General features: G+C 35.6%; 2 protein-coding genes across 2 annotated transcripts in view; both read right to left on the reverse strand.

The window, feature by feature from the left end:
- The window catches only part of LOC123550331 (zinc finger CCCH-type with G patch domain-containing protein-like), a 56600-nt gene extending 48353 nt beyond the window's left edge, over positions 1–8247 (reverse strand). Inside the window, exons 1-4 of the mRNA XM_045338763.2 lie at positions 8103–8247; positions 4337–4433; positions 2923–3074; positions 671–982 (exon numbers count right to left, since the gene is read on the reverse strand). Coding sequence (XP_045194698.2) covers positions 671–982; positions 2923–3074; positions 4337–4433; positions 8103–8150 — 609 coding nt within the window. The 5' untranslated portion in view covers positions 8151–8247. The remainder of the gene's footprint in view (positions 1–670; positions 983–2922; positions 3075–4336; positions 4434–8102) is intronic.
- A 7422-nt stretch (positions 8248–15669) lies between these two features.
- LOC123560870 (uncharacterized) lies at positions 15670–21441 on the reverse strand. Its single transcript, XM_045353027.2, has 3 exons — positions 21280–21441; positions 20098–20945; positions 15670–15774 (listed from the first exon to the last, which is right to left on the reverse strand). Exons 1-3 carry the CDS (start codon positions 21338–21340, stop codon positions 15709–15711), a joined length of 975 nt encoding a protein of 324 aa, XP_045208962.2. The 5' UTR covers positions 21341–21441; the 3' UTR covers positions 15670–15708.
- Between the last annotated feature and the right edge of the window lie 1702 nt (positions 21442–23143).

Genomic DNA, 23143 nt, shown 5'->3' on the forward strand with positions numbered 1-23143 from the left:
AATATGTAAGAAATGTAGTTGCTAACGATGGATAAAGGCGATATTCCACGATTGCGATTAATAAAGATTTATTTCTGTTATTCGATGTTAAGAAATTTACCTGAAGAAATAATAATATTCCTCGTAAGTCGGCATCGATATGAAAGGACGCGGTCACGCTTTTCACGGACGATTTTGATTGGTTCGCTACAGTTTGTCGCGAAACGACGCTGATTGGCTGAAACGTTTTACCTGTAATGTAACCAAACCACAAATATCGGCAAAATGTGCCAGAGGTTCATCCGGGGAACCACGGTAGACCTCTGGTATGCGAGAATGCAGTAAGATATAAGCAAAAGTAACAAAGATATGACAGAAAAACAAAGGTTCCCCGAAAAACTTTAACCTGAAAAATAACTTAAGTATAACACCTTGGTGACCTTGACCTTGGGTATAATGGGCCCAGCTTCTGCACATACTTTGTTTGCATGCTGAACAATGTTAATGTGAAGTTACAGTAAGATATAAGCAATAGTAACAAAGAAAAACAAAGGTTGCTGAAAAACTTTAACCAAGAAAGGACACGCAAATGCCGACGCCAGGGCGAGTAGAATAGCAACCCTATTCTTTGAATAGTTGAGCTAAAACTGCTTTTACTTCAAAGATATATATATGTATTTTTCAAGCATACCTTTGGAATTTCTAACTCTGAGTCTTTTTCTACACCAGCAATTAAAGCATTTCCATGTGTTTTTGCTCCCCATTCATGTATGTATGGTGCCCGGCATTTTGTGCCGACTATTTCATTATACATGTCTGACATTGCCTGGACAGGACAAATGATTATATCAGAGTTGTCTGCCCTTGAGGATTCAATGGGGTTTTCTATCTCTGAGAGTTCAATGGACTTGTCTTCCTTCACAAGATGTGAATATGATGATGAATTGTCTCCCCTGTTTGGTATAGACCTGTCTTCACCACTTATTTCATTCCCAAGCATTGCCTGTAAAACAAACTATACTCATTAAAACATAAAAATGTAATAACAGTTTAAATAGCTGAAGTGCAATGATCAAATTACTGAATATGAATTGGATTTTTTTAGCAGAAATTTATAGAACTGTAAATTGATCCACAATGAAAATGCTTGAAAGATATTCAGCAAAATTTTTTTATGAATACTTGAAGCAACATTTTTAATTACAAAATAAACATAAACTTGTTATTACTGATGTTTAATTTTGAAATCATTATTTAGGATTTACATCACAATTTCCAGTAAGCGATAAATTTTATGCAATATATTTAGGTCAATAATGATGAAAATCCCTTCTCTAAAACTGTTGCTCCTCAAACAATTTTTTTCTTCAAAATATGTAGACATGGATAATGTCTATTTTTTTATCATCTTAAGATAAGTAGCAAGTGAATTTATGACAAATAGATGCAAGAGAAAGTCACTTCAGTTGTGAGAAATTCTGATGAAGTAACAACTGATGTTGAACTTGAATGTTGATTCCTAGAGGGCAACATTGTCAAGCTCTTTAACTGTTGACACACTGCCTCAACGACTGAAATATTTCAGTAAATTAATCTAAAAGCTCATACAAGTTAAGTTACAGCACTGACAAGATAGCACATGACCTTTAACTCTTACTGTGACCTTGACTTGTGTCCTTTGGCAATATGCAGTTTCAATGAGGGAATTTTTCTGCCAAATAAAATAAAAAGATAGCTCGATGCATCTAAAGTTATGGCCTTTGACCCCAGTGTGACCTAGAAGTTTGAGATAATTTTTCACCTGATACTCTGTCTCACTGACACAACTATTTCTACCAAATAGAAGGCTGCTCCATGCATGTCAAACATACAGCCTGGACAATCTTTAAAATGACTTTTGACCCCTAAGTGTGACCTTGACCTTTCAGACAGGGGCCAGGACTCAGACGCACTGAGGCAAACGTTTATGCAAATAAAAAAGGATTGCTCCATGCATGTCAAAGTTAGTCACAAAAAAGCTTTAAAATAAACAAGTATGCCCAAGGGTAGAATGTCGAGCCCGCCAGCTGTCAAGTGTGACCTTGACCTAGGGACCTGGTTCTTGCGCATGACACTCCGTCTCATAATGGTGAACATTCATGCCAAGTTACATCAAAATCCCACCATGCATGAAGAAGAAATGTTCAAGACAAACTTCAATTAGACCTATGACCTCCAACTGTGACCTTGACCTATGAGGTAGGAATATGGGGTTTATGCATGACACTCCTTCTCCTTGAGGTAAACTTTCATGCCAAATATAAACAAGATTGGTCCATGCATGCCAAAGTTATGGTCCGGACAAAATCGGAGGGATGCACACTCGAATGCACATACACCGACCCACCAAAAATGATGATGATATTGAGCTCACCACAAGCAGGCTCAACAAAAATGACCCTATGTGATTTTGACCGCTGAGACAAGGGCCTGGAGTTTGCATGCAACATTCCATCTCAGTGATGCAAATATTTCTGCCAAATAAAAACAAGATTGCTCAATACATGTCCAGTTACTGGAACTGCCCATACAAGATCTAAAATGAATTTTGACCCCTAAAAAAGTTTGCCTATAACTCTTTGTCTAATTGAGGCAAACATTTCCGCCAATGAAAAACAATTACTCCATTTAAGCTTATGTCACAGGCAAGACCTGACATGACCTTAAACCAAAAGTGCAACCAGGAACTTGAGATAGGGCCCTGGGGTTTATGGGAGATTCCATCTCATTTTGCATAACATTTATGACAAATACTGAAGGGACTGCTTCATGCATCTGAAAGTTATTGTCCTGACTAATTCAGATTGATGTACATACGCACAGCCACTGAACAGTAATTTTAACAACTATGTCAAGCCCACTAAAAGCAGACTTGGCAAAAAGTATTTTCACTTTATTATTCACCTGAAAAGCTGCATATTCTTCATCTAAGTTATCTGCCCCTGCCTCAGACTGTCTTCCTTCATCACTTGTTTTATGCTTTGACTCTGACTGCCCACCATTATCAACATCAAGTTGCTTCAACAACTTGCTCTTTTTCAGTGACAACAAACTGTCTGTGAATACAGTAATAATCACAATATTCAGAATGATGGCTACTGTAAAATTAATATGTTTCTTTTGTTTCAGTTTAATCTACACTTAAACTGACGTCAAGACAGAATTTTTTTTATTCAAATCTGTTTCAAGAACATTTACTAGAAAAATGTACCTATGTATGAAATATTTACTTCAATGACTGAAATCAATAATCACACACACCTCAAATAATGTTTTTAACCTTTAGCCTGCTAAATTTCTAAAATGGACTGGTCCATCATTCAATTTGGGCAATACCATTTATTCTTTGAAGGGGTGTTCACTGAAAATTTACTGATTGAATAGCGAACAGTGCAGACGTGCAGGCTGATCTTGGTCTGAACTGGTTGCAAAGGCAGAATCACTTGCTGCCAGCAGGCTACAGGTTTTGTATACTTTTTCATCTTGGATGTGATCATTGACTTCACTCCTTAAAGTAAACATATTCAGCAATTTACTGTGAAATCATTAATATTCGTTGGGGACTAATTTTCGTGGATTTCGTGGTTGAGTCAATCCACGAAATTTAATCCCAACGAACAAGTACAATTTCCATTCATTTTATATTCAAAAGTTGAAATCCACGAATTCATATCCCCACGAAAATACCGTTTTGACCAAAACCACGAAATTTCATGCCCATGAAATTAAATGATTTTACAGTACATGATTTTGAGTTTTATGGGGCATCAACACAGTATAGGTTAAATGACACCATACAAGACTAAATATTTTGGCTTAAGATCTCATTTACATTGGAATAAAAATATGAGGTATGAGATCAAAACATTTATACTTACTGGAATCAAACAGATACAACATAACCAAGATTTTAGACGCTATAAGTAACACTTAGGATAATGCAAGTGTAATTCTTTTCCTTCACAAGTTGTCCCAAAATCATAATTATCGAATGCAACTTGGATGAAAAAAAAAATATATGACCTTTTTCTTCAGACAGTTATTGTCAGTATCTTGTAAAGTAACAGTAATGCAAAAATATACTTATTTAAGATGTAACATTTTTGAGTTTGTTTGACTGTTTTGTTTTAACACCATTTTTCAACAGTATTTCATACAGATGTTACGTTGGATAGTTAACCTAACCAGTGTTCCTGGATTCTGTACCTGAGTACAAACCTGTTCTCTGCAAGTAACTGTCAATTTCCCCACATGAAGGAGACAAATGATTTCAGATACAATGTCTTACATCAAGTTTGAGATCAAATTAAAAATAAACCTTGTGTTAGTTTGATGAGCTCTTGTAAATCTGTCTGAAGGGCTTCTAGATCAGGTGTAGATCCAGCTGCCTGAATGGCCTGCTCTACTTGGGAAAGCTGCAAGTACAAAAACAAAGCGTAAATTTTATATTCTTAAGAATAGACACAATGGAAATACCTATGGGCTGTGAATTCAAGCCCCTCCTCCACCTAAAAATCACTAACATCGGGATTAGGTTCCTGTGTATGGGTGCATGTTTTTTTTTCTAGCTAATTTGGGAACATAGCCTTTATCCCCAAAATTGGGAATTTTGATGCATATAAATGTTCCAAACTGGGAAATATTTAGTCCCATAGAATATAGTTTAGGATGTGTTTAAGCTCTTTCTCATACACTTGTTTCACATTGTTCAACCTCTTTAACATACTTCCATTACAAAATTGTCCATAATTTGGTCAGTATTTGTGCAATTTTGAGGAAATGTAAATTATGTTTTTCAGAATGTAGATTGGGAATTTTTGCACTCATTTTGGGAAAAACACATACTTTTTGGCATTGGGAATATAGCCGAATAATGGCTATAAAAACGGCCAGAAAAAAATCCTGAGGTGCTTTACACGTAGCTGGCATAAACGAAGGAAGCTTCTAGTATTGGAGTGTGTTATGTATCTAGTGATAGTCTATCATCCAACTGAAATAACTAAGACGTGAAATTATAATACAAAACACAATTATCAGTTACAATAATTGTAAAGTTAAACACTCATACACTGCATATATAACACACAAATGTTACAAACAAAACTCTGATTCATGATTTCCTTGGCAGTGAACAGTCAGGGGTGTAACTGTTTAATTTATGTAACCTGTTTCAGTTACTTGTTCAAGCATTTTATAACCTGTATTAGTTATAAAATATAGTTAACTCAGGTAAGTTATTAAAAAAAAAAGTCTTTTTGCTGTTCTCACAAAGTGACCTTTATAGTGAAATTAGTAGCAAACTGTGGCTAATCAAATTCTCTTTTAGTCTGATCATGACCTGATAAGCATAATGGGATGTTAAGAGTTTTATAGCTTTAAAACGTTTTTGCGTAAAACTTTATCAGCCTTGCGTAAAAACTTTTACTGCACAGCTGGAAAGATAGAAGGTCAAGGATTCAGGAAATAACTGCATTAGTCACATTCAAAATAAGGAATTGGCACAGGAGGGCTTTGTATTATTTTATGATAACTGAAACAAGTTATGAAAGTATAAGCAATAACTCAAATGGGTAACTGTGATAACTTGAAACAGTTACACCCCTGACTGGTGAATTATAGACCAAAAATCCCACGTTTTTGAATTCCCCTTTTCTTCAAAATGACAAAGTCCCCTACCCGTTGTGCTGATCCCAATTCCCTAAATTGGAGTGAGGGCCCTGCAGATGAACAAAGACAAATCTTATTGCCTGCTCCATAGTAGGTGCATGCTACAAATATTGCATTACGTCATCAGTTGTCTCCTGAGGGTCAGTGTTGGGATGTTGTTTGACACTGGTTCAGTTAACAAATAGATTTATGTCACAACTTAATGCATATGACAAACAGAAAATTAAAAAAAAACTCTGGCTCTTTTTTAAAACCATCTATCCCAGGCACGGACCTCCAAGTCATAATCCTTTAGCAGGGGTTCCACTAGACCCGAAAACCCAAGAGTCCCAGGACCCTTGGGCCCAAATTTTGAAGGGTCCTTTTCCAAAATACAGGAGTCCTGTCCCAACACGTCAATATAATTTACTATATTTTTTATTCAGTAATACGTAGATCTTTACCTAAGAAAACAATAAACCCAAGATCATGTTACAGCATAATAAAAATGTCAGTCTCAGGTCATATAGTCTCATATTGTAAACTAATATTTATCAAAATTCATGTTATTTTAATTAGGTTTTTCTTCAATATTTCATTTCATTTTTAATAACAGAACAGTGCTATAACACTCTAGAAAAATGTATCCAAAATGTACTATCCGAATACTGTTACACTTTCAGAATGTCATCGGAAAGTAGTTTTTGCTCAGTTTATTTGGCAAACAAATCTAAATCAGCGATAGTTCCTCAAGTAATGATGCTACTTATCATAAAAAACTGCACTGAAAGTCAGGGTCTTTTTTAGGAATTTTGGAAATATGCATATGACATCGGGTGTAATTAGACCCGTGAACGGACATTCTAAACTTATTTTTGCTTTCGAAATTCATCAAAATTTGTGATGTTTCTTGTTGAAATTACGATATGATCACTAAACAATGGTCTAATTTAAAGTTGGCATGAAAAAATCTTGCAGGGCACTTCTCACATGCTCGGTAATCAGCTGCTTACGATAATTTAATAATTGGCGCCTTTTTTGACAGTACACAGGATTCGCTTTATCAATTAATTTCAACACTTCATTGATTTCTTGTTACCTATGTGCACTCGCCGTGACGTAACTTGCTGATAAAAAATCAGCGAGGCATGTCTACAGGAGAAAGGGCGGGATTTAGCAGAGATCAGAGGCAGGAGAGCATGACCGCGAGTGTTTATTTTGAATACACGTGTCTATCGTGGAATAGTTTTACTGAAGGAGATTAATGATAAGAGAAAGGATTATCAAAGGAAAATGCCCCCGGGTCCCGAAGGACGCACAGGCAAGTATTCTGCCGGGTCCTTTGAGCGTCTTTTGAAAATCTCCCGGGTCCGGACCCGGAGTCCCGGGTCAAATGGAACCCCTGTTTAGGCTAGAGCCGCTACATATATACATACCTCCAATATGCTTGGCACTCTAGTACCTGTGTCAAACTCCATTAATCAATACGTTGTTCAATATTAAGGGATCAATTTTAAACTGACAGTACGTGCTGAAAATTTATTATGTTAAAGGCAGTGGCTACGATTACGGTACCGTAATCCTAGCCTCTTAGCCTCCGGTTCTAGGATTACGGAAGTTCCGTATTCCTAGACAACGCTATGAGGATAGGCTAGGATTACGGAAGTATTTTAAGAGGCATAAAGTATATGTTAGGACACGCATAAATGATGTTGTAAACTTACTTATTTCACTTAGTTTTTCATGCCTGCCTTATTATTTCGTGTTTTCTTCCTGCCGTTTTGGGGTAGTATAATCTTAATGGAGGCGTGCGAAAATATTTTATGATTTATAACCATATTGTATGTTATTAAAGACCATTTGTGTTGACTTGGTGAAAAAAAATGCAGGTATATACGAAACATAAATAATTCTATATTTCCGAGCACCGCCATTAAGATTATACTACCCCAAAACGGCCGATCGATAGCACGAAATATAAGTGAAATTAAGTGAAATGAGAAAGTTTACAATGTCATTTATGCATGTCCTAACATAAATTTGATGCCTCTTAAATACTTCCGTAATCCTAGCCTATTCTCATAGGGTTGTCTAGGAATACGGAACTTCCGTAGTCCTAGAACCGCAGGCTAGGATTACGGTACCGTAATCGTAGCCACTGCCTATGTTAAAATTGGATATTTCATGGCTCTGCTGAATCAATTCACATTACACTCATTAATTTCTGCTTGCACTCTTCGGCACATTGAAGTTGAACATCTGGCAGGCAATATTAATTCTGACACAATTTTTAGTATGAAACCCGTTGTCTTCAGACCCTGAAATAACAAAGCTTGGTGACAAGTCCGAAACTTGGTTTGCCCGAAATCTTACACACTGAACCGTTACCAAAGTTCAGCTAGTGACAGCATAAGAGACAAAGTGACAATTTCGCAAACCTGTAGTTGATATGTTTGTATTGATGTCTGAAGATCTTCTTCCTCCATTAGAATTGGTTTAATTCTAAATTAAAGATTTTTTGGCACTATCGGTTTGTCAAGTTATTGAGAGTTACCTACCCTTTTATATAGGCTATTTTCTGTATTCTCCGTACTTTCCGGATAGTCCCCCTCCTCCTTATTACTGAAAATGATCAAAAGCTCATGATTCAATATAAAATTATATATAGTACAAAATAGTATTTAGATTATCCTGTTCAGTTTTCAAAAATCTGGTGAAAACTTACTTGCTCCCCAGATGTTAATTTCATTGATACATGAAGTCGTCTGCTGTATGAAATATTCATTTTACTGTGTGTTATTCATTCTTAACATTGATGCATTTAGTTACGTTTTGTTTGTGCCAATATAATAATTGATATTGAGGAAATTTTCATATTTTGCAGTTTAATGGTACTTTCATTGGTAAAGTCGTACTCTAGGTTTCTAACAAACCATGATAATTAGAAATGTATTACTTCGTAAAACATACGGTATCAAACATTATTTCGCTACGCTTAGATACTAATCTTTTAAAATCTTATAGAAGTTCATTAAGTCTCTATCTCTTATTTTTTAATGCACGATGGAATTAAAAACAGTTCATTCTAATTATTCTAATTATCATTAATCGCTACATATCTTATTCTCAAAACATTAGTCCGACTTCAAATACTGATTAGTTTTATCATTCAAATCATGTTTTGTTTTGTTTTTTTTTTTCGTTTGTTTTCTTTGTATTGTTCACGGTATTGGCGGGGTGTTAGAACCGACAAGCATGATTTCCCTTCTAGGTAGTCCTGTTGTCTATTACTGTCTGGCGGCGCAGCACGTAACAGTATGTATGATATTCGATCCGCCTTGATTATGTGTATGTCCTTTAACTATTGTGCGCGCCGTCCATTGATTTTGAAGTCCTATTACCTGTTACCGTATCTTGTAATAATCAGCGATTTCTTATTGATATTAACTTCGGTATATATATACTATGTACTTCTTTTAATCTCTGGAGATGTTCAACCCAATCCTGGCCCTGACACTACAGTGTCAGATACATCATCAATTTCTGGATACAGTGAGGTGTTGAACAGTGGTCTTAGTGTTTTGCATCTAAATGTACAGAGCTTGAAACCCAAGATCGAGATCCTTGAAGTCGAGTCTCAATCATATGACATTTTAGTTTTCACGGAGACTTGGCTGAATATATCTGTTGTATCTGATGACCTACTCTTGCCAAACTTTCAACCACCCTTTCGATGTGATAGAATGAACCGTATTGGTGGTGGTGTCGCCATTTATGTCCGAGAGGGTATATCATTGCTTCAGAAAGAGTAGATCTTGCTATTACTGGTCTTGAGGCGCTTTGGTTAGAACTTATTGTTAACAAACGTAAAATTATCTTGGGAGGTATCTATCGACCACCTGACTCAAACAATAACCATTGGCTTCTCTTAGAACAAAGCATAGATCAAGCTTTCAACCAGTCGTGTGATAACATACTTGTTACAGGAGACTTTAACATCAATGTTCTTAACACCACTTCAAATAAAATAATAAACCTGGCATCGTACAATGCAGAACAACTCAGAACACTCCCTACCCACTTCACTGAACACTCTAATTCTCTAATTGACCTTATGTTTGTGAAGAACACGAACCAAGTCATTTCTAGGTTTGTTGCTGACCCTTTCATTCCAAACCTCACTCGTTTTCACTGTCCAGTCGTTGCGGTTCTAAAGTTAGACAAACCTAAACATACTTCATTTAAGCGCAAGATTTGGCTGTACGACAGAGGTAACTATGATGACTACAGAGCAAAACTCCAAGCAACTAACTGGGAGACTCTAATGGACAGTAATGACCTCGAAAAGGTTACTCAAGACATTACAGAGAGTATCTTATCAGCTGCATCAGAATCTATACCAAATAAAGTAGTAACCATCCGACCAAATAACATCCCATGGCTAAACACTAAATTACGTAAACTCATTAGAAAACGCAATAAGATACATAAAAGGGCAAAAAAGTCTAACACAGTTGAATCATGGGCTACATTTAGGCAAGTACGTAACGAGGTCACTAATCAGATACACAAAGCAAAACTAGATTATCAAAATAAATTAATTGAAAAAGTTAACTCATCCAATATTTCAGCCAAATCATGGTTTAAAACAGCAAAACAACTTACACACAAACAAACATCCAAAACTATCCCAACCTTATACGAAGGCAACATGGAAGCGTCCACAGACCAGGGAAAAGTAGAACTTCTTAACCAGTATTTCTGCTCACAATCTACCATTGACGACCAAAATCGTCCCTTACCACATAGCCAAATGTTAACCAACTCATCTTTATCTAATATTACTGTCACTCCCCAGGATGTAAAAGATGCTCTTACTCTTATAGACCCATCAAAAGCCAGTGGTCCAGACCTTGTCAGTCCAAAACTTCTCCGCGAAGGCACATCAGCACTATCCGAACCACTTTCCAATTTTTCTAACAAACTATTGATGGAATCTTACTTTCCAAATTCTTGGAAACTTGCAAATGTCACACCGTTATTCAAAAAGTCAGATCCGTCAAAACCATCTAACTACCGTCCAATATCCCTACTCAGCTGTCTTGGCAAGCTCATGGAGCGCTGTGTTCATAAATACCTTTACAACTACCTTGTCAACAACAACCTCCTCACAACTTTTCAATCTGGTTTCATTAAGGGTGACTCCACCGTCTACCAGCTTACATTTATCTACAATGATATTTGCCGAGCCCTTGATGAAGGAAAGGAAGTGCGTGCAGTATTCTGCGATATTTCTAAAGCCTTTGACCGGGTGTGGCATAGTGGACTTTTACAGAAACTGTCTTCACTGGGTGTAAAGGGTTCACTTATTCAGTGGATTTCTTCCTATCTGTCGTCCCGTAAACAACGTGTCGTCTATGCAAACGCCTCTTCTAGTTGGTCTCAGATTAATGCTGGCGTTCCTCAAGGGTCCATACTCGGACCTCTTCTGTTTTTGACCTATATCAACGACATTGTCTCTATTACCAACTCTAACATTCGTCTTTTTGCTGACGACACCAGTCTGGCCCCGTGTTCACAAAACATTTTTTGGTCTCAGCTGAGTTTAAGTTTGAAATTTTAATATAAATTTTACGAAAACTTCAAGGTTTAATTCCAACTGAGACTGACCATCCTTACTGAATAGTTGCTTGAAAATGGTTATGAACTTGAAATTAAGTTTTAATCATGCCATTTATATATAAATGACAAATAAAGTTTCGTTATCAAACTCAGCTGGACTGAAAATGTTTTGTGAACACAGGGCCTGTACATAATAGTCGAAAATCCCAATCAGGCATCAACTGCCTTAAATTCAGATCTCCAAAGTATTCATTCTTGGTCTGAGTCCTGGTTAGTATCTTTCAATCCATCAAAGACTGAATCAATGGTCTTCTCACGCAAACACTCCAAACCACATCATCCAATGTTATCTATGAACAATGCAGCAATCACAGAGGTAACTACTCATAAACATCTTGGACTAACTTTCTCAAACGACCTGAAGTGGTCAACCCATATTTCCATCATACTGAAAAAAGCATGGCAGAGGATTGGAATAATGAGGTCGCTGAAATGTGTGCTTAACCGCTCTAGCCTTGAACGAATGTATTTTTCATTCATTCGCCCTCTTCTTGAATACTCAGATGTAGTCTGGGACAACTGTAGTGAAGCTCTGAAAAATGATATTGAGGCAGTCCATAACGAAGCAGCTCGTATAGTAACCGGTGCAACAAAATTATGCAATATCCAGAAACTATTACATGATTTGAAGTGGGAGACCCTCGCAGAGCGGAGGAAAAAAACATCGTCTCATCTTATTCTACAAAATGCTTTATGGTCTATCTCCATCTTACATGTCTGATCTCATTCCAGGTCGTGATCAAATTAACGATGAAGGCTACAATCTAAGAAACATAAGAAGTGTAAACGCCAGGACACAGTCTTACAATTCTTCATTTCTGCCCAAAACAATCCGTGACTGGAATGCATTACCACAAACGACAAAAGAAGCAGCTACCCTGACAGCTTTCAAATCAGCACTAAACAAAAACTTATCTAAAACTTCTCCTCTGTTTAACTGTGGCTCTAGAAAGGGACAAATTTTACATACTCGATTGCGTCTTGGGTGCAGTTCTCTGAATTATGACATCCAAAGAAGATCTTTAACTGAATCCGCTCTTTGCACCTGTGGAAACACTGAGACTGTCGATCACTACCTGCTTCGTTGTCGTAAATATCAAACAATTCGTGAAAGGTTTTTCTTAAATACTCCATGTCCATTGTCAGTAAACAATCTTCTCAATGGCAACGATAGGCTTTCTTTCGAGCAGAATAAATCTCTAATCGTTGATGTTCAGCGTTACATTCTCGCAACAAAAAGGTTTACTACCTAATTCGGCCCTGCTCTGTCGATTTGCACCCCGGTACCGTGAGTATATACTTGATTCAAGCAACACTCCTTTTTATTTTACAAAATTCAGTAGAAACAGATAGCATTACAACCATGTTATTTAACTCTTATTTGTCATATAAAATTAGTTATCACTAGCCATGATTCCTGACAATATGGTATTTGATTATTTGTAGTTATTTCATATATGGAGAGGAATTTATATAAGTTTTAAATAACTTGTTTTCCGATCCATTATTTTCATGTATTTATTGTTGTATGTCAAACTTTCTGAAATAAAGTTTAAAGTCAATGATATGGCTTGAACATAAGCTAGTTTCCATATTCTTACTTGTTTACCCGGAATCTGTACACAACGCATTGATTTGTTATGTACATGTAGTTTTAACCAGATGTTTGCGTTTTTATTGGACCTGATACCATGACATTTATGCATTCTTTTTCTTCTTGGCGTTCACCCCCTACACTGTCACCCCTACACTGTCACCGCCTACACTGTCACCCCTGATCCAGCAATGAAGGATGCCGTCTTTTTCAGGTCCTCCTTTATGCATTTAGATACGTTTTGTTTGCATCAATGTATGGCAATAAATATCTAAGACACTTACTTTTCACAGTTATCTCTGTAGCCAGACTTAGACTACCACGAACTACCACGAACACCTACAAATAGTTGCCAACTGGGCTTCGACGACAAAAGCATGCATAATTTATGTAAAAAATATGTCCCAGCATATGGAGGATAATCAATGATAATAATATATTATGCTCAGTAACATGTTATCTTCCAGTTTTTAGTGACAAGAGGGATAGTACTTTCTTTCTATATGCTGAACAATCTCAGTCGATAAAATGCTTATTTCATTTTATAATTAAACTCATTTCTTCTTAGATCTACTTGATCTAGTCCTTCTGAGTCCACAAAATACATTTTAACCGTTCCGTGAGAAATCCTGTATTAGTGACATAATAAGTAATTTAAAATACTGGAAAATCATTGTTTTTCTTATGTTCATACAGAAACTAGAAACAATTACATTGTGATAGAGTTATCTAATGGACATCAAATTCTAACATATTTTACAAATAATTGTTATTTGTGTTGTCATGGCAACGGAAGATCCAAAGCTTCCATGCATCATGAAAATATAAAGATGTGTAGATAAATGGGCCGTGATGAAACCAAAAATATACGGTTAAGTTATTTTCTGTAAAATCATTATATTAAACTGTTCCTAAATCATTTAGTATTCAAACGTGTGATGTTTAGTATCTGATGTGCAAAATTTGTTGCATTGATGACTTGAAAAATACACGCTATACCCCGGCGACGTCATATTGCTTTCATGACGTTCTTAACGTCACGTCTAAAAATGCCCTCGGTGACTTACTTAAAATCATTGTAACTCTTGAAATATAGAAGACAATTACTTCAATTTTTCAGATTTGAAAGGTAAAAGAATGTTCTTTATGAAGACTTTGTTATCGTAATTTTGAATTTTTGTCACTAATACAGGTTTTCTCGTGGAATGGCTCATTCATTTTGTAAACCATTTATTTGTTAAACTTTTGTCATATCTGTACAGTATACATTTTTCATCTGTTTAAGAATAAACTGATACTTATCAAAACATGAAATGCCAAAATCATACATATTTTTACGAAGATGTTATCTAGCCTTAAGTTTTTCACTGACAATGAGGCTAAGTGAATTGTGTTTGTTGTGTGGTGGCAGAGTCAACGGTAACTTCCATAAATAATCACTCATTTACTTTTTTCTACAGCATTTATACACGACATTATAGTATGTAATTTTTCACATACAGCAAAACAGGTTTTGCCAGAAATATTGTATCTTAAATGGGTTTTAAATTCACATTTATCTTGTATAATTACACACGTTTTCTTTGAAAACCCATTAATGCCATTAGCTATACCTCAATTATAAGTGCTAGTAAGATATACTTGTCAATCTGATTTGCTCAGATTTTGTTGCTTTAAAATGTACCATTTGTAAATGTCTAAAAAATCAGAATTTCTTGGGGAGGACACAAAACGTCCAATCCCTGCTTGCAGTGGGGTATACTTTTGAACACTATTTGCCGAGATTGATTGTCTTGAATAGCATTAAAATGTTGCGTAGAGACATAATCGATGTAACTTTACGAAAACATATTCACGATTATAATTGCCTTCTTAATTAATTTAAGTTAGTACGTAAACCAATACATACTCGCTGAAAAGTTCAGCTCTAGCGTTTTCAGATCTGGTTACGACACTGATTATGTAGGAACAACGATTTGTGAAGTCGGAGATTGGCCTAGCGAAATAATTGATCTTACTTTATCAGGAAAAGTATTTCTTTTCTATTTTTTTTTTCGACTTTTAACACGTTTATACGAAAACAGACGTTTGCGACTAAATAGCTATAAAATACGGAATTCCGTTCGCCTTGAATGTGTTGATCTGAAACGCGATATTCGATAGTACGATGATGAAAACGCGAAATCGCGAAACTACGATAACGAAAACGCGACAACACGATGATGATAACGCGATACTACGATAAAGACGCGATAAAACGATAGTATGATGATGATAATGCGATATACTATCGCGTTTTCACCATCGTACTGTCGCGTTTTCACCATCGTACTATCGTATTATAGCGTTTTCGCGTTTAGCGTAGTATCGCGTTTCAGATCAACACATTCAAATGCGATGGCCCTAACGGAATTCCTTGATAAAATGCATTTTAGGAAATCTGTATATGCAATCGTCTGAATATGTAGCCCTAAATTCGCCCGAAACTTTGACACACATGAAGCAAAGCAATCTTATTGTTGATGCCATGGTGAAAACGCGATACCTAAGGCGGACACTCTAACACGCCACTATAAAAGCTAGCTCAATAGCAAGGAAGTATAAGTGCACCTTTATACTCTACCCTACTACAGTACCAATAAGGGGAAGTAACGCTGCGTTGGAGTTTGGGTATCTTTATGTTCTTCATCAAGTTTCAGTATGAGTCTGGTAAGAAGTAATAAGATATTAATTACAAAATGAATTTTATTATACATTTGCTTACAATTTTACAGATTTGAAATAGAAAAATAGACGTAACCAAAGTCTTCTTTCGTTGTGTTGCTGCACACCATCTGTAATCAGAATATAAAACAAAAAAATTGAAAAAAATACACACATGCGAGTTTGAGCTAGCAAAGACTTGTTGAAAAAGTCCTTGAATAATATGAGCCGCGTCATGAGAAAACCAACATAGTGGCTTTACGACCAGCATAGATCCAGACCAGCCTGCGCATCCGCGCAGTCTGGTCAGGATCCATGCTATTCGCTTTCAAAGCCTATTGCAATTAGAGAAACTGTTAGCGAACAGCATGGATCCTGACCAGACTGCGCAGATGCGCTGGGTGGTCTGGATCCATGCTGGTCGCAAAGCCACTATGTTGGTTTTCTCATGGCGCGGCTCAATTATTATTCGTCTTCCCTGTCATCTTCATAATATGATTTTCCGAAAAGTTCCTTTTTGTTTCAAACCCAAATATAAATAATGCACCAATGTTAAGGTATCCAAAGGTGGTATTACGTAGGAACAACTTGAATCTTGAATATATCTTTTAACATTTTTTTTTTCAAACTGATTTCCCTAAAATGTCAAATTGCGGAGTATGAAATCTTTTACTAAAAATCATTTTTTTTTGCAGTTAATATCAACAATAATTAAAAAGAGAAAAGACGCTCAATTAATTGATACTTATTTAATACTGATCAATATAGCCTGTGAAGGAAGCGACACAGTCTGGTTGCGCAAGGCATGTGACTGCTTGAGGCAACAGAATGTCAATCTGGGAAGTTAGTCGACTGCTTTGAGCAAGTGACTGCTTAATGCTGGTGACCACTATGACAAGTTCAACTTGACCTTGATAATCATAAAGTTGTACCCTTTTTAGGCTGGCGATATTCGCCAGACTATTATAACTATATATCGAGTTTCTGTAAAGTTCAACATGTGCTGAGACTGACAACACAAAATATAATTTCATGCGCAATTCAGATAGTCCGCCACGTTAATCAGTTTTGCCATAGAGTTGTATAAAGATTGTTAAACTTACCTGTTTCAATAGATCTACTTGCGCAAACATGTTATAATGTTTTATTTTTCTAACGGTAAATACTTGAAAGATAACATTAGAAAATATTACATAATGATGGTAAATTAATTCGCCTCCATGAATGAAATGTCCGTATGAATGGAACTAACTCAACGTTGACCGCTTCGTTATAGATAATGACCTCCGTCTATAAGGAGCTAAGTAAACAAACGCTGGTTCCGAGAAACAATCGTCGATATGAACTATACTGCGCATTATTCGACGACCTGACATAAAGTGGAAAATAAGAAATATGAAATATCAATTAAAATGAATTTATAGTGATATGAGTTATGTCAGGTCTTATATTTAGGGCTTAAGTTTTAAGAAACAATTCTTTTAGATTATTTGCTCTAGGTACTAAGGGACGTAATCGCTGCGTGATTGCCACAGTAACGTGATAAGAAACAAATGACCACATTATACCTGTTTTTAGGCTATTCTTATACTAAATTCGTTTTAAACATTCTGACGAATACTGAAAGAATAATGTAAAAAGCGCTTTGTCACCAATTTGCTTTAAGGGTGGGGGTGTGGATGTAGCGAGTTTTGTTTAAACACACGTTTTCAACTGTTTTCAGGTTATATTTAGATAGTGGACCCGTATTGGTAATGTTTAACAATTGCACTAACTTGATACAGTTCTGAAGTTAACATATTTCGCCCTGTGATTCATCAGTAATTGACTTTTACCATGTCGTTGTTGTTTGTTTGTTCGTTTTTTATTTGTTAATTTTGTATAAGTTATGTCTTTTTTTCCTCCAGCTGAAACAGAGACAAATTTCAAAGTGATAGCCATTGTGCAAAACGATCACAGAGAATTCATTTTACCAAATATTTTTTCTAAATGAAACCTCAAAATATTGCGTAACAATTATAAAACACAAAATAAAATTGGCGATAACAATTTTTCTGGGGAGCCTCGAGTAAAAGGATTTAATCGGAAAGAAATTAAGCTCCAACTTTTGAAAATTATGACCTTGCTCTATGCATTCATAAAGAACCATAGGGCAGAAGTAAAACCTACCTATAACTTTTACAAATGTAACTAAGTATTTTTCAAAGATGTCAAAACATTCACCCTTCAGGTCAAATTCATTTGAAACAGCAAGAAATGACTAAGAAATGGCTACTAGTAATCAAATGGAACATTTCCGCTTTTGTACGACAGATCAATGATAATATGTCTTAAAAAACAACAGTTCATCTTCCTCGAAAAAAGAAAAATAATGAACAAAGTTTGGTCCTAGTAGGGTTTGAACCTACGCCCTCCTGAAAAATTAGTTAATGTAATCTCATGGTAGGAATTGAATACTTTTCAAAAAAAAATACATTATTACGGGTACGTCAATTTTCCTAACCATCGTATTAAGAAAGCAACGTGACTAGACAATAATCATTAACAGTCCTGTTTATAGCGGGGTTCGAGCCCAAAATTTCCCTCATACCGACAAGAAAATCGCCCCATTTGATCAATGTTCATACATTCACATATAATGTGTGTGTAGGGTGGGGGATTGCATATCGAAATATAGATCTTGTGTTTGTTACCTTTATATTTTATCTGATATTATATCCCTCAATGTTTATTATCGCTTAGTAAGAAACATATAAACGGTTATGGCACGCCAACTGTCCAATAATAACGTTTACCCAGGTTTACGGTAAAAAAAGTAGAATTAACAATTACAGATAAACAAGGGTTTTCGAACGTAAAACCAGGTTTTTCTCTAATACTTACCCATATTTTCGGGCGAAAACACGCCCGTGAACTCAGGTTTCAACTAGGTTTTTCAGTTGAACTTTGAATTTCGGCCCTTATTTTAAGTTCACGAACGTGAACCTATGTTTATGGGAGTAAACCAGGGTTCTCGAGTGTAAACCATAGCTTACGAACGTGAACATATGTTAACGATCGAGAACATAGGTTTACGGCCGTGAACATGGGTTTACAACCGTAAACATAGGTTAACCCTGGTGAACATAGGATAATGACCAAAAATCATAGTTTTGTTGGAGAAACCAAGTTTTTCGAACTCAAACCTACGTTCACGTTCATAAACTATGGTTCACTCTCGTAAACCCAAGTTCATGGTCGTAAACGTAGGTTCACGTCCGTATACAATGGTTCTCGGCAATCAGATTATCCAGCAATTACATTCTTTGTCGAAAAACTATGATTATCGAATACTAACATAAATCTTCGAGCGAACACACAGTATAACGGACTTAAACTATAGTTTACTCTCTTGGACCCATGTTTACGTCCGATAAACTAGGTTTCTCGATTGAACTTTAACTTGGATGCACAAGTTAATCAAGATCACAACAATACCCTATGCTCGCCTTAGTTTAATATGGAAAACCCATAATATCTAAGATTTTGCAAGCATCTTTCCCGCACAGTTTCTATTCAGTGTTTTGTGGTAGCCAGCCTTTCTGTACTTTCAGTACTTTGATTATTCGATAAAATAATGTTATATTATATATGCATATTCATGAAGCAGTATATTCAGTAGTTTTAACACCAATTCACGACCAAGTCTGATACGAAAGAAGATCAATTTCAAGGGTTGGGAAAATTTGAAACAAAGAGTTTTACAAAAGAATTTTGATCATATCTTTCTCGGAACTGCAATATAAATATAATATTGATGTACAATTCCAGTATCTGTTAATTTAGGCAACTTGATTGGTTTAGCCTATGAGTAGCTTTTCATCGATTCAACGAATCAGATAGCAGTACTGTTAGAAAGATAGCAATAATTATGTTTCTTATTTCTGAACGAAACTTACGAGTGCGAGTATTCACCTTAATAGACCGTTACCTATCTCACGATCATGGTTTCGAATACAAATTTGATAAAAAGTGTTTTTCGAAATTGTTGGAACATGAAGCAAAATCTATTAAAAGAAAAAACATGAAAAATCGGTGTGGAAACATGTTTTCTTGAAATTATACAGGAAGGAAAGAATATTGTTTTCCTTGTAATCACGTATGTCAGCCCATGCCTTGTAACGCGCATTTTAAACGTGTGTGACACTCGTCAGGGCTTACAAATACATGAAAACTGCAGGGAAGAAATAATCATTATTTACCTCCTTGCTATAATGAATTATCTTTCTTGCTTCCTTTTCAAATGACATTGTGTTCAAATATGAATATTTTCTGATATTATTTTGATTTTAGGAAGGATAAGGAAGTTTTGTGTTTAACCAACATGACACGAAGAATATATATTCGAAGAAAGAAAACATCCCATGCAATAAATTACCTACCATTCTTATGTTTGCATTAGAAAAAAAACTTACCTTATCAAAGTCGTTGTGAAGACCGCTGTCAGCATAGACTGACAGTATTCCAAACATGTCTTCATCGTGAATGTCGTGATCGGTTTTGAGTTTAGCAGGAACATCAGTATTACGTAGACGTGTTTCTGGTAAAGGCACTTCGGCTGATGTTTCAAAAACCTTAGGTATTTCATGTAGCGGTCCTGCTTCTCCAGCCGGAACAAACACGTCCGCGTCGGCTTTTGGTTGTGGATCTACCTTCTGCCACCTTGTATCTCCTGGATGACCAACTCGTTCTGTAGCAGGGGTGTTGGTGTTGGGAACAAGTTGTTCAAGGCATCCTGCAGCCATACTAGGAACAAAAACTTCCGCGTCTGCTCTCAAACTGGAAATTATTTCTGGGGTTGTTGTTGTTGCAGTAGAAGCTTTCGGGATTAAATCTTCTTTCGGGGTATCCGAGACCCTCACACGAACAGACGTATCAGCAAATTGTTGCTTAGGGTCATTGACTGAGAAAACTGACTTCGAGTGTTGCGAAACTCCTGAAGCTTGCGTATCTGGGACTTGCCTTTTATAGCGAGTGTCTGCGTATAAGACGCTACGAGAAATCGGTAAGTCAGCTGGCCTAATTACAGGCCATATTAATGGATAAATATATGGCATTACATATGATGATGATGCACATTTAGCTGGGTCAGCATGGCCATTGACAGCATCGTGCACATAATTCCTATATTTATTTTCTCTATATCTGTTCCATCTCTCCATCTGTTTTGCAGATCTTTTCCTCTTTCTTGGTTTATTCTTCTTTTTATTTTCCTTCTCACCTTTACCTGACCTAGGACTGCTGCATTTATTTTCTTGGATATCTGTTCATTAAGAAAATGAGTCATTTCATTTAAGAATCATTCTTTTGCTTTACCTTAAGGTACTATCGTCAAGACGTGAACTATTAATTTAAGACAAAGTTTTGTGAATATATTGATAAAAAATTAATTCTATTTTACACACAACTGAATAAATAGCCCTTCAGTTGCATGCGTTATTCTATGAAAAATGACGATTAGAAATAACTAATATTTTGCATTTTACATTTATTTGCATCGAGAAAAAATGCAATTTCTCTTAATTTCGACATATTTTACATGAATCTAGAGGCACGTCCCATCGAAAAAAGGGAACATGTGGCATTTAATTGCCTACCTGTATCCCGAGAGGCACTGCATTGTTGGTTTTCGTTTTTATTTTGTTGTGCTTCTTCCATATTTCAAGATGAGTACTCGAACATTTAGAGGTTGTTTGAAAGATAAGCCAGCGAGGCTGGTTGCTTAGACGCAGTAACTGTGTCATGACGTCTACAATTACGGGACGTATTTGACGGACGTCACTATGATACGTGTCTGTTGTTTTTTCCGTAGCTGGTCCTAAATAAATAATGTAACGAAGAAATAACGATTAGAGCAGTACAAATTGCATTTTCATTGTTAAGAAATAAATAAAAAACTTTCGACATCACTCATAAGATTCCCCCACCCCTTTCCCACACATCTCACCCCTCCCCAAAAAGGTGCATGATCTTTGTTATCTTATTTTGTTCACTTGAATGTAAAACATGTAACAAAATACTAAAAAATGGAAAGAGAAAGAAAAAATTTTTCAAGGAGACAAATTTATTATTGGATTATATAATTCTATGTCACTTCATAACTTTATACCAAAACATGTGACTTTTTTTATATTTTGATATATTGACATATAGAGGAGTTTTGTTTGTTTCAGCGTCAGATAGAAATATCTTTCACAAGTGGACACCATGATGCAATAATTTCACGAGTGGCATAGTCACAAGTGCCGAAATTGGAAGATATTTTGAAAAATAATTTGTAAAATAAGCAAGTTTTCTTATTATTTGATGTTTTGGCTTTTACCCGTTACTAGTATATATTATAGAACATATCTTATAATTACAACTTACACGCACGTGGTTGTATTTTAATTGTCGACGTTTTTGGATGGTTTAGTCGCGACACTTACATTGCCACTACCACATGACTACCGTTTCTGAGTGACACAAATGTCAAATATTGTTTAAGCACTTATTTCTCAGACACAAACAATGAAATGCAGATGATCTACCTTGGAACTGAAAGACATATTCTACTGCCATACAAATATTTGGTACTAGAGTGATTTACACTTGACGAGATCCTTAACATCGGAAGTAAAATTTAGCACATGCGCACTCTACGTAGGGCAAAAAAGACATGACCGCATAAAATAAACTACGTTAAAGTTTCAACACATTTCAATGTATTCGATCAATATGAATCTGTATTATGATAAATTACCACTGCAGGACAAAGGAAAATATATGTAAATCTTTGCATATCCACAAACTGCCTTGCTCAATATAAGATACTTCAACTAATGCTTATTTTTACTGATTATTAGGGATTCACAATGAACAGGCAAACAATTATTTTTCAGCAATATTGATTTTTCATCTAGACAAATTTAGGTTAAAGAAAATTGAGAAATTGATATTTTCAATCAATTTAGAAAGCTTATGTTTGTATGGACATTTCTTAACAAGATCTGACAGAACTTACAACCTGTCGCAATTAGCTTGCACAAAATCATTAAAAGTCGAACCTAAGAATTAAAAATTTAGTTTAGAGAAGTTGAAGTAATGGGTTTTAGAAATTAAAAAAAAAAAGACTAAAGATTCGACGTGATATATTATTCTAAGTGCGTACTAATCATGGCATTGATGACCGAAGGGCATTAATTAAAGTAAGTCATATATCAAAGATATCTTTTTCTTTTATTTTATTTTCAACAACAGGTAAAATAACATGACATACAAAATATGAAGGGTTTTACGTTCAGCAATGTATCATATATCATATATAGATTACAATGAAATGTCTTACTACCCGTACATATGGATAACATTATATTGTGCATTGTTTTTGAAAGACACAAAAACAAACAAACTTTCCCTAACATAGAGTTCAAACAAGTTCGAAACAAGATCTCTGTGTTTAGGATAGTTTTAAAAAAAAAG

The sequence above is a fragment of the Mercenaria mercenaria genome, chromosome 15 (genome assembly GCF_021730395.1).
Source record: "Mercenaria mercenaria strain notata chromosome 15, MADL_Memer_1, whole genome shotgun sequence".
Lineage (NCBI taxonomy): Eukaryota > Metazoa > Mollusca > Bivalvia > Venerida > Veneridae > Mercenaria > Mercenaria mercenaria.